The following is a 13,587-nucleotide window of genomic DNA, read 5'->3' as shown; positions in this document are numbered from 1 at the left end:
AGAAACTATGATACAGTTTAAAGCCCAACTTCAGACTCCTCCCCCAAAGGACCCCAATGAGGACCCATGTGGTGGAGAAACTATTATACAGGCTAAAGCCCAACTTTGGACTTTTCCCTAGCGAGACCCCCTTGAGGAACCCTGTGGAGGAGAAGCTAACATACAGTTTAAAGCCCAACTTCAGGCTCCTCCCCCCCAAACCCCCTTGGGGACCCCTGTGGGGGAGAAACTATTATAAAGTTTAAAGCACACTTTCAGGATCCTCCCGTCAAAACCCTTCTTGAAGGCCCCTGTGGGTCTCTTGAGGGCCCCATGGGTATTTTGGGTGTTTTTCGGTTCATTAATATACTCTCACGGTCTGCTTCTTCATAGGATAAAGAAGAAGCTATCATACAGTTTACAGATCAATGTCAGGCTCCTCACCCCACATGACCCCACTGAAGACCATTGTGGGCACATTGAAGACCCCTGTGGGCACCTGGAAGGACCCTGAATTTATTTGATGTGCTCTTCAGGTCAATCACATACACACAGGGTTGTCTTCTGCTCCAAAGGACAAAGAAGAAGCTACCATACAGTTTAAAGCTCAACTTCAGGCTCCTCCCCCCAGGACCCCCCTGAGGACCCCTGTGTGTATTTTATTTGTTTTTCAGGTCATTCACATACACACAGGGTTTTCCTCCACTTCAGATCATCTCTTGGAAGTGGACGGTGCTCAATAATGCAGGCGGCAGCACCGCTGACGTCTTCACCATCTTTGCATTACTACACTGCGAGCGCTGGGCACCACAGTGACACCCCGTCAGAAAGCGGGTACATGATGCCCTGTACTTACAGTATACCTACAATCTGTCAGGATAAATGGGTTATTCAACCTGGAAGACTGCGGACCTATTGTGGTGGAAAAAAGTACAGTACTGTAGGGGAAAACTGAGAACTGAAGGTGAGTATTGCCCCCATTAGCCCCCAGGAGTTATGTTGCCTCCTTCACCACATGATTTAAATCCCTGATTGCCACACGGCAGCACGGCAATTAGAGACTTAAATCCGGTGTGAGAAGGCAACACTGCGCCCGGTGCCCTATGACTTATCCCATGTTGTTCAGATAGATCTCAACCTCTTTAAGGTTGCCTATCCCTGCCCTAGTGCATAGAATCCAAAAAACCCTAATGCCGCGTACACACGATCGGACATTCCGACAACAAAACCGTGAATTTTTTTCTGACGGAATGTTGGCTCAAACTTGTCTTGCATACACACACACAAATGTTATCGGAAATTCCGACCGTCAAGAACGCGGTGACCTACAACATGTACGACGAGCCAGGAAAAATGAAGTTCAATAGTCAGTGCGGCTCTTGAATGAAGTTCAATAGTCAGTGCGGCTCTTGAATGAAGTTCAATAGTCAGTGCGGCTCTTGAATGAAGTTCAATAGTCAGTGCGGAATTTTGTGCGTGGAATTTACAACAAGAACTTTTGTTGTCGGAAAAATTGAGAACCAGCTCTCAAACATTTGCTGTCGGAAATTCCGACAGCAAATGTCCGATGGAGCCTACACGCAGTGGGATTTTCCGACAACAAGCCTGATGTGAGCTTGTTGTCGGAAAATCCGACCGTGTGTAGGCTCCATTGGATATTTGCTGTTGGAATGTCCGCCAACAAATGTTGAGAACCAGCTCTCAAACATTTGTTGTCGGACATTCCGACCGTGTGTACGTGGCATACGGCTTTAGAACCACTTTAAACTGCAATATATCACTTTTTTTGGCATAATAACTATAATCATTTTAATCAGGGGTGAAAAAATAATTGTAAAATTCAGAAGCCATTCTTCCAAACCCTAGTCATCAGGAAGTTTTAGGAAGTAAAGGTTCACACTTCGATTAACAGCAACAGTACATACTCAAAACCACTTTGAGTTCATGAAATGAGCCTAAAACCAAGCAGAACCCAACAACACCAGGAATTAGGCCAAAAGGGGGGCCACATATCGGTGATCCCTGCCATGGAAACCACTTTACTTCTTTCCATGGAACTGTAATTAAAAGCTAAGTAGTGCTGAACTTTCTGGAAAACTGCACAAACACATAAAAAATAGTAATTCTGGTCAAAATACAGGACACAAGGGTGGCATGACCCAAGCCTGGTGCCCACCTCTTTCTAAAATACCATATTTATCAGCGTATACCGCGCACTTTTTTGCCCTGAAAATCGGGGCAAAATCGTGGGTGCGCGATATACGCCGATACCCGCTTCCCGCGCCGTGTTTGAATGCCTGCGCCGACATATACCGAGCGCAGTACACTCGGGTACCTTCAGCCAGGCTCGGCTTCGCTCGTAGTCACGCTCTGTGACGTTTATGCGTGAGAAGCCGAGCCTGCCCGAATATACCCGAGTGTACTGCGCTCGGTATACGTCGGCGGAGGCTTCAAACTGAGCGCGGGAAGCGGGGATTCGACATGAAGACAGCACGGGAGAAGCTGGGAGGACACCACCGAGGCCACAGACGGACGCCGGACCGGACGAGGCCACCGATGGACGCCGGGCAAGACACCAAAACTGTAAGTAGTAAAATGTAATAACGTGTTTTTTTACAGGATTTTAGGGTCAAAATTAGGGGTGCGCGCTATACTCTGGAGCGTGCAATACCCCGATAAATACGGTAGTTATAACAACAGCAAACGCGATAAAAAAGCACTAACCTGTAAAACGTTCTTTGCAGATACAGGTGTACCCGCCTTCCGTTCTGACGCACATTCCTCCATTTTGACACGGGCTGGAGTAGCAGAGATTTATCTCGGTTTCACAATAATCCCCAGTGAAGCCCTGAGGGCAGCGGCAGCGCAGACCGGTGATGGGGTGAATAGGGCGAAAAAGGATGGACTCGGAGGCAATGAAAGGGGCCGAGCTGTCAAATTTTAGAACAGATATACACTTCATGTAATTTTCACAAGGTTCCCGAAGACAGACGTTGTCATCGAAGGGTAGGACCTCCAGCATGGAGGCAGAGGTCAGCGTCATCCTTTTCATGTAGAGCTGTTCCTGGAGGTCCTCAGAGCTGAAGAACTGGGAGCGATCCCCCTGCGGTACAAGAGCGGAAAAGCTGACATTGAGGATGGATCCTTCTACATCCGTGTCGTTCTGGATGTTGAAGATGAAGATGTCTTCCTTTGGGGTGGACAACACAGTGGCGACTCCTTCCAAAAAGCTGGTCAAGAGGGGGGACAGAAAGCGTTCTTGGGACATGTTCTCCAGGCGGACGGTGATGCTGTTAGATAACATGTCCTCGGTGATTATGAGAACACGAAGGACACATTGAGCCGTCACACTATGGATCCCATCTGCAAAAGAAAGAAAAAGGTTTGACATACCGGCATCCTTTACGTAAAAAGCGAGAACTTAGAAAGCATCATCAACATTTAAAGGCCAATTGAAATATCCTTTCTGGTTGGTTTAAACACCCTCTGGATATTTTTCCGATCTCCTTGAGGATTCAGAAGGTCACTTACCCTCGGTAGTTTGTGTGTCGGCCCTTACCAACAAGACTACTAGGAGTCAATCTTCGGATGGTGAACTTCTAAACCAGTGATGGTGAACCTTGGCACTCCAGATGTTTTGGAACTACATTTCCCATGATGCTCCACTATACTGCAGAGTGCATGAGCATCATGGGAAATTTAGTTCCAAAACATCTGGAGTGCCAAGGTTCGCCATCACTGTTCTAAACTGTTTGGTTTATATCAGGGGTCTCCAAACTTTCTAAACAAAGGGCCAGTTTAACCACTTCCATACCGGGGGGCACGTATACACCTTCCCGCCCAGACCAATTTTCAGCTTTCAGCGCTGTCGCACTTCAAATGACAATTGCGCGGTCATGCTACACTTTACCCAAACAACATTTTTATCATTTTGTTCCCACAAATAGAGCTTTCTTTTGGTGGTATTTGATCACCTCTGGGAGGCCTCGTACACACGATTGGTTAACCAGAGGACAACGGTCTGATGGACCGTTTTCATCGGTCAAAACCGATCGTGTGTGGGCCCCATCGGTTAAAAAAAAGACAACTTGCTTTAAATTTAACCGATGGATTCCTAACCGATAGGTCAAAACCGATCGTTAGAAGGCACAACCATCGGTTACAAATCCACGCATGCTCAGAATCAAGTCGACGCATGCTTGGAAGCATTGAACTTCGTTTTTTTCAGCACGTCGTTGTGTTTTACACGATCATTTTTTTAACCGATGGTGTGTGGGCGCGACGGACCATCAGTCAGCCTCATCGGTTAACCGACAACAACGGTCCATCAGACCGCTCTCATCGGATGGACTGATCGTGTGTACGAGGCTTGAGGCATGCAGATGGACACCCTAGGCTTATACTCGAGTCAATACGCTTTCCCAGTTTTTTGTGGTAAAATTAGGTGCCTCGGCTTATACTCGAGTATACACGGTAATTCAAATAATTTATACCGACCACACATGTAAACCTTTAAAACAGACAAAAAACAAACGCACAACGTTAGAGACTGCCAGTTCTATTGCCTATTTATTCAGGTTGGCTCGGCCAATACTGAAGAAAATGCTAAAACAAATAATAATTAAACTCCATGAGAGATAAGAAGGAAAAAAAATTCCTACTGTTGAAAAGAGAATTCAGATGTCATTTTTCTCAGTTATTCATCATAAGGAAGAAAACATAAAACTATTCTTCTGCTAAGTACCAGAGTCCGCCCGCTCCTCCCGGACTCAGAGGCATCGATTTCCTTTCAGGCGTCGGAAAGAAAAATGAGAAAAGGCCTCAATGAATACAGCACAGAGCGATATTCACAGAAGCCTGACACTCCAGCCTCGGAGGTGCGCACGAGCCCGGCGCTATAATCCATACATTTTATTGTGGAACCAGCAGATCCAGCTGTGCCGCGTTTGTTCTAAATTTTCATGCTGTGCTACAAAGAATGACACAATAATTTTCACTTGTCAACGTTTGTTAATTTGAACAACTTTTCATGTTTCTATTCATGCGCTTCAAATGTCATTTTCGTACGGTTCACCATCAGACGCAACGTGTTTGGGGGTATACCCCATAGATAAAAAAAAAAAGCCATGGCATTAATGCAAGTTGCAAATTCTCCAGGCATTCTAACTTTCGTTCAGGTGGTGAGGGCACCGTGCCAACCCACTACTGAAAATACCCTGTGCTACTGGTGATCTCCAGCAGGAGGTGTGGAAAAAAATTCCCTGAATGCGCACGGCGTCGACCGATGGTGGTGAGTCACACAATCATTCGCATTTGAGCGTTTTTTTCTGACGCGTTCTAACTTGGACCCGCCTGGTGGAAAAGGGTAACGTCCTAAAAGTCACACATCTCTGCAAAACCCCATAAGAAGGTGAAGAACACTCTCAGCCCGGGCTCCACCCCAATGCGTTTCACTCCACCCACGTAGCTCAGTCATGGGCAATCCCCATGACTAAGCTCCATGGGCGGAGTGAAATGCATTGGGGGCATGGCCTGGTTGGAGAGGGGGGTGAAGCTGTCATACACCTTCTTACAGTATACCTCTCAACTTTTTGAGATGGGAATGAGGGACACCTATCAGCAAAAGTATGCAGGCATAGGACACACCCCCTTGCCACACCCCCTTAACCACTTCAATACCAGGCACTTACACCCCCTTCCTGCCCAAGTCAATTTTCAGCTTTCTGCACTGTCGCTGTTTAAATGATACACTGTTCCCAAGCAGAATTTCCCTTACATTTTATAAAAGAAACAAAAGAAAAACTTGTTGGGGGCCACAAAAGATATATATAAGATATATATATATCCAAATTACCAGTGGGGCCGCATTAAACCGGCCCGCGGGCCGGACTTTGGACATGCCTAGCTTAAGGTGTCAAAAATCCTTGCATCAGCCCTGTGCCTCATTTTAGTTCCCACCGATAACAATGATATTTTTAGCGATCTGTAAGAGGGGAATTTTACCAATGACCACCAATGTAAGGAACATTCTTCCCACTGATCACCAATGTAAGGAACATTCTTCCCACCGATCACCAATGTAAGGAACATTCTTCCCACTGATCACCAATGTAAGGGACATTCTTCCCACTGATCACCAATGTAAGGAACATTCTTCTCACTGATCACCAATGTAAGGAGCATTCTTCCCACTGATCACCAATGTAAGGAACATTCTTCCCACTGATCACCAATGTAAGGGACATTCTTCCCACTGATCACCAATGTAAGGAACATTCTTCCCACCGATCACCAATGTAAGGAACATTCTTCCCACCGATCACCAATGTAAGGAACATTCTTCCCACCGATCACCAATGTAAGGAACATTCTTCCCACTGATCACCAATGTAAGGAGCATTCTTCCCACTGATCACCAATGTAAGGAACATTCTTCCCACTGATCACCAATGTAAGGAACATTCTTCTCACTGATCACCAATGTAAGGAACATTCTTCCCACTGATCACCAATGTAAGGAACATTCTTCTCACTGATCACCAATGTAAGGGACATTCTTCTCACTGATCACCAATGTAAGGAACATTCTTCCCACTGATCACCAATGTAAGGAACATTCTTCTCACTGATCACCAATGTAAGGGACATTCTTCCCACTGATCACCAATGTAAGGAACATTCTTCTCACTGATCACCAATGTAAGGAACATTCTTCCCACTGATCACCAATGTAAGGAGCATTCTTCCCACTGATCACCAATGTAAGGGACATTCTTCCCACTGATCACCAATGTAAGGGACATTCTTCCCACTGATCACCAATGTAAGGAACATTCTTCTCACTGATCACCAATGTAAGGAACATTCTTCCCACTGATCACCAATGTAAGGGACATTCTTCCCACTGATCACCAATGTAAGGAACATTCTTCCCACCGATCACCAATGTAAGGAACATTCTTCCCACCGATCACCAATGTAAGGAACATTCTTCTCACTGATCACCAATGTAAGTGACATTCTTCCCACTGATCACCAATGTAAGGAGCATTCTTCCCACTGATCACCAATGTAAGGAACATTCTTCCCACTGATCACCAATGTAAGGAACATTCTTCTCACTGACCACCAATGTAAGGAACAATCTTCCCACTGATCACCAATGTAAGGAGAATTCTTCTCACTGATCACCAATGTAAGGAACATTCTTCCCACTGATCACCAATGTAAGGAACATTCTTCTCACTGATCACCAATGTAAGGAACATTCTTCCCACTGATCACCAATGTAAGGAGCATTCTTCCCACTGATCACCAATGTAAGGGACATTCTTCCCACTGATCACCAATGTAAGGAACATTCTTCTCACTGATCACCAATGTAAGTGACATTCTTCCCACTGATCACCAATGTAAGGAGCATTCTTCCCACTGATCACCAATGTAAGGAACATTCTTCCCACTGATCACCAATGTAAGGAACATTCTTCTCACTGACCACCAATGTAAGGAACAATCTTCCCACTGATCACCAATGTAAGGAACATTCTTCCCACTGATCACCAATGTAAGGAGAATTCTTCTCACTGATCACCAATGTAAGGAACATTCTTCCCACTGATCACCAATGTAAGGAACATTCTTCTCACTGATCACCAATGTAAGGAACATTCTTCCCACTGATCACCAATGTAAGGAGCATTCTTCCCACTGATCACCAATGTAAGGGACATTCTTCCCACTGATCACCAATGTAAGGAACATTCTTCCCACCGATCACCAATGTAAGGAACATTCTTCCCACCGATCACCAATGTAAGGAACATTCTTCCCACCGATCACCAATGTAAGGAACATTCTTCTCACTGATCACCAATGTAAGGAGCATTCTTCCCACTGATCACCAATGTAAGGAACATTCTTCCCACTGATCACCAATGTAAGGAACATTCTTCCCACTGATCACCAATGTAAGGAACATTCTTCCCACCGATCACCAATGTAAGGAACATTCTTCCCACCGATCACCAATGTAAGGAACATTCTTCCCACCGATCACCAATGTAAGGAACATTCTTCCCACTGATCACCAATGTAAGGAGCATTCTTCCCACTGATCACCAATGTAAGTGACATTCTTCCCACTGATCACCAATGTAAGGAACATTCTTCTCACTGATCACCAATGTAAGGGACATTCTTCCCACTGATCACCAATGTAAGGAACATTCTTCTCACTGATCACCAATGTAAGGAACATTCTTCCCACTGATCACCAATGTAAGGAGCATTCTTCCCACTGATCACCAATGTAAGGGACATTCTTCCCACTGATCACCAATGTAAGGGACATTCTTCCCACTGATCACCAATGTAAGGAACATTCTTCTCACTGATCACCAATGTAAGGAACATTCTTCCCACTGATCACCAATGTAAGGAGCATTCTTCCCACTGATCACCAATGTAAGGGACATTCTTCCCACTGATCACCAATGTAAGGAACATTCTTCCCACCGATCACCAATGTAAGGAACATTCTTCCCACCGATCACCAATGTAAGGAACATTCTTCCCACCGATCACCAATGTAAGGAACATTCTTCCCACCGATCACCAATGTAAGGAACATTCTTCCCACTGATCACCAATGTAAGGAGCATTCTTCCCACTGATCACCAATGTAAGGAACATTCTTCCCACTGATCACCAATGTAAGGAGCATTCTTCTCACTGATCACCAATGTAAGGGACATTCTTCCCACTGATCACCAATGTAAGGAACATTCTTCTCACTGATCACCAATGTAAGGAACATTCTTCCCACTGATCACCAATGTAAGGAGCATTCTTCCCACTGATCACCAATGTAAGGAACATTCTTCCCACTGATCACCAATGTAAGGGACATTCTTCTCACTGATCACCAATGTAAGGGACATTCTTCTCACTGATCACCAATGTAAGGGACATTCTTCCCACTGATCACCAATGTAAGGGACATTCTTCCCACTGATCACCAATGTAAGTGACATTCTTCCCACTGATCACCAATGTAAGGAGCATTCTTCCCACTGATCACCAATGTAAGGAACATTCTTCCCACTGATCACCAATGTAAGGAACATTCTTCTCACTGACCACCAATGTAAGGAACAATCTTCCCACTGATCACCAATGTAAGGAGAATTCTTCTCACTGATCACCAATGTAAGGAACATTCTTCCCACTGATCACCAATGTAAGGAACATTCTTCCCACTGATCACCAATGTAAAGAACATTCTTCTCACTGATCACCAATGTAAGGAACATTCTTCCCACTGATCACCAATGTAAGGAGCATTCTTCCCACTGATCACCAATGTAAGGAACATTCTTCTCACTGATCACCAATGTAAGGAGAATTCTTCTCACTGATCACCAATGTAAGGAACATTCTTCTCACTGATCACCAATGTAAGGAACATTCTTCCCACTGATCACCAATGTAAGGAGCATTCTTCCCACTGATCACCAATGTAAGGAGCATTCTTCCCACTGATCACCAATGTAAGGAACATTCTTCCCACTGATCACCAATGTAAGGAACATTCTTCCCACTGATCACCAATGTAAGGAGCATTCTTCCCACTGATCACCAATGTAAGGAGCATTCTTCCCACTGATCACCAATGTAAGGGACATTCTTCCCACTGATCACCAATGTAAGGAACATTCTTCTCACTGATCACCAATGTAAGGAACATTCTTCCCACTGATCACCAATGTAAGGAGCATTCTTCCCACTGATCACCAATGTAAGGGACATTCTTCCCACTGATCACCAATGTAAGGAGCATTCTTCCCACTGATCACCAATGTAAGGAACATTCTTCCCACTGATCACCAATGTAAGGAACATTCTTCCCACTGATCACCAATGTAAGGAACATTCTTCTCACTGATCACCAATGTAAGGGACATTCTTCCCACTGATCACCAATGTAAGGAACATTCTTCCCACTGATCATCAATGTAAGGAGCATTCTTCCCACTGATCACCAATGTAAGGAGCATTCTTCCCACTGATCACCAATGTAAGGAACATTCTTCCCACTGATCACCAATGTAAGGGACATTCTTCCCACTGATCACCAATGTAAGGAACATTCTTCCCACTGATCACCAATGTAAGGACCATTCTTCCCACTGATCACCAATGTAAGGAACATTCTTCCCACTGATCACCAATGTAAGGAACATTCTTCCCACTGATCACCAATGTAAGGAGCATTCTTCCCACTGATCACCAATGTAAGGAGCATTCTTCCCACTGATCACCAATGTAAGGAACATTCTTCCCACTGATCACCAATGTAAGGGACATTCTTCTCACTGATCACCAATGTAAGGAACATTCTTCTCACTGATCACCAATGTAAGGGACATTCTTCCCACTGATCACCAATGTAAGGAACATTCTTCTCACTGATCACCAATGTAAGGAACATTCTTCCCACTGATCACCAATGTAAGGGACATTCTTCTCACTGATCACCAATGTAAGGGACATTCTTCTCACTGATCACCAATGTAAGGGACATTCTTCCCACTGATCACCAATGTAAGGAACATTCTTCTCACTGATCACCAATGTAAGGAACATTCTTCCCACTGATCACCAATGTAAGGAGCATTCTTCCCACTGATCACCAATGTAAGGAACATTCTTCCCACTGATCACCAATGTAAGGGACATTCTTCTCACTGATCACCAATGTAAGGAACATTCTTCCCACTGATCACCAATGTAAGGAACATTCTTCTCACTGATCACCAATGTAAGGAACATTCTTCCCACTGATCACCAATGTAAGGAGCATTCTTCCCACTGATCACCAATGTAAGGGACATTCTTCCCACTGATCACCAATGTAAGGAACATTCTTCTCACTGATCACCAATGTAAGTGACATTCTTCCCACTGATCACCAATGTAAGGAGCATTCTTCCCACTGATCACCAATGTAAGGAACATTCTTCCCACTGATCACCAATGTAAGGAACATTCTTCTCACTGACCACCAATGTAAGGAACAATCTTCCCACTGATCACCAATGTAAGGAGAATTCTTCTCACTGATCACCAATGTAAGGAACATTCTTCCCACTGATCACCAATGTAAGGAACATTCTTCTCACTGATCACCAATGTAAGGAACATTCTTCCCACTGATCACCAATGTAAGGAGCATTCTTCCCACTGATCACCAATGTAAGGGACATTCTTCCCACTGATCACCAATGTAAGGAACATTCTTCCCACCGATCACCAATGTAAGGAACATTCTTCCCACCGATCACCAATGTAAGGAACATTCTTCCCACCGATCACCAATGTAAGGAACATTCTTCTCACTGATCACCAATGTAAGGAGCATTCTTCCCACTGATCACCAATGTAAGGAACATTCTTCCCACTGATCACCAATGTAAGGGACATTCTTCCCACTGATCACCAATGTAAGGAACATTCTTCCCACCGATCACCAATGTAAGGAACATTCTTCCCACCGATCACCAATGTAAGGAACATTCTTCCCACCGATCACCAATGTAAGGAACATTCTTCCCACTGATCACCAATGTAAGGAGCATTCTTCCCACTGATCACCAATGTAAGGAACATTCTTCTCACTGATCACCAATGTAAGGGACATTCTTCCCACTGATCACCAATGTAAGGAACATTCTTCTCACTGATCACCAATGTAAGGAACATTCTTCCCACTGATCACCAATGTAAGGAGCATTCTTCCCACTGATCACCAATGTAAGGGACATTCTTCCCACTGATCACCAATGTAAGGGACATTCTTCCCACTGATCACCAATGTAAGGAACATTCTTCTCACTGATCACCAATGTAAGGAACATTCTTCCCACTGATCACCAATGTAAGGAGCATTCTTCCCACTGATCACCAATGTAAGGAACATTCTTCCCACCGATCACCAATGTAAGGAACATTCTTCCCACCGATCACCAATGTAAGGAACATTCTTCCCACCGATCACCAATGTAAGGAACATTCTTCCCACCGATCACCAATGTAAGGAACATTCTTCCCACTGATCACCAATGTAAGGAGCATTCTTCCCACTGATCACCAATGTAAGGAACATTCTTCCCACTGATCACCAATGTAAGGAGCATTCTTCTCACTGATCACCAATGTAAGGGACATTCTTCCCACTGATCACCAATGTAAGGAACATTCTTCTCACTGATCACCAATGTAAGGAACATTCTTCCCACTGATCACCAATGTAAGGAGCATTCTTCCCACTGATCACCAATGTAAGGAACATTCTTCCCACTGATCACCAATGTAAGGGACATTCTTCTCACTGATCACCAATGTAAGGGACATTCTTCCCACTGATCACCAATGTAAGGGACATTCTTCCCACTGATCACCAATGTAAGTGACATTCTTCCCACTGATCACCAATGTAAGGAGCATTCTTCCCACTGATCACCAATGTAAGGAACATTCTTCCCACTGATCACCAATGTAAGGAACATTCTTCTCACTGACCACCAATGTAAGGAACAATCTTCCCACTGATCACCAATGTAAGGAGAATTCTTCTCACTGATCACCAATGTAAGGAACATTCTTCCCACTGATCACCAATGTAAGGAACATTCTTCCCACTGATCACCAATGTAAAGAACATTCTTCTCACTGATCACCAATGTAAGGAACATTCTTCCCACTGATCACCAATGTAAGGAGCATTCTTCCCACTGATCACCAATGTAAGGAACATTCTTCTCACTGATCACCAATGTAAGGAGAATTCTTCTCACTGATCACCAATGTAAGGAACATTCTTCTCACTGATCACCAATGTAAGGAACATTCTTCCCACTGATCACCAATGTAAGGAGCATTCTTCCCACTGATCACCAATGTAAGGAGCATTCTTCCCACTGATCACCAATGTAAGGAACATTCTTCCCACTGATCACCAATGTAAGGAACATTCTTCCCACTGATCACCAATGTAAGGAGCATTCTTCCCACTGATCACCAATGTAAGGAGCATTCTTCCCACTGATCACCAATGTAAGGAACATTCTTCCCACTGATCACCAATGTAAGGAACATTCTTCCCACTGATCACCAATGTAAGGAGCATTCTTCCCACTGATCACCAATGTAAGGAGCATTCTTCCCACTGATCACCAATGTAAGGAACATTCTTCCCACTGATCACCAATGTAAGGGACATTCTTCTCACTGATCACCAATGTAAGGAACATTCTTCTCACTGATCACCAATGTAAGGGACATTCTTCCCACTGATCACCAATGTAAGGAACATTCTTCTCACTGATCACCAATGTAAGGAACATTCTTCCCACTGATCACCAATGTAAGGGACATTCTTCTCACTGATCACCAATGTAAGGGACATTCTTCTCACTGATCACCAATGTAAGGAACATTCTTCCCACTGATCACCAATGTAAGGAACATTCTTCCCACTGATCACCAATGTAAAGAACATTCTTCTCACTGATCACCAATGTAAGGAACATTCTTCCCACTGATCAC

At 44.3% G+C, this 13,587-nt stretch overlaps 1 protein-coding gene across 1 annotated transcript in view; it reads right to left on the bottom strand.

Moving 5' to 3' along the window:
• The window catches only part of CELSR3 (cadherin EGF LAG seven-pass G-type receptor 3), a 203,299-nt gene that overhangs the window by 128,081 nt on the left and 61,631 nt on the right, over positions 1-13,587 (bottom strand). Inside the window, exon 2 of the mRNA XM_040358946.1 lies at positions 2,704-3,342. Within this exon, the coding sequence (XP_040214880.1) occupies positions 2,704-3,342 (639 nt within the window). The remainder of the gene's footprint in view (positions 1-2,703; positions 3,343-13,587) is intronic.

This window comes from Rana temporaria, chromosome 7, assembly GCF_905171775.1.
Source record: "Rana temporaria chromosome 7, aRanTem1.1, whole genome shotgun sequence".
Lineage (NCBI taxonomy): Eukaryota > Metazoa > Chordata > Amphibia > Anura > Ranidae > Rana > Rana temporaria.
This window is presented reverse-complemented; position numbering and strand designations above follow the sequence as displayed.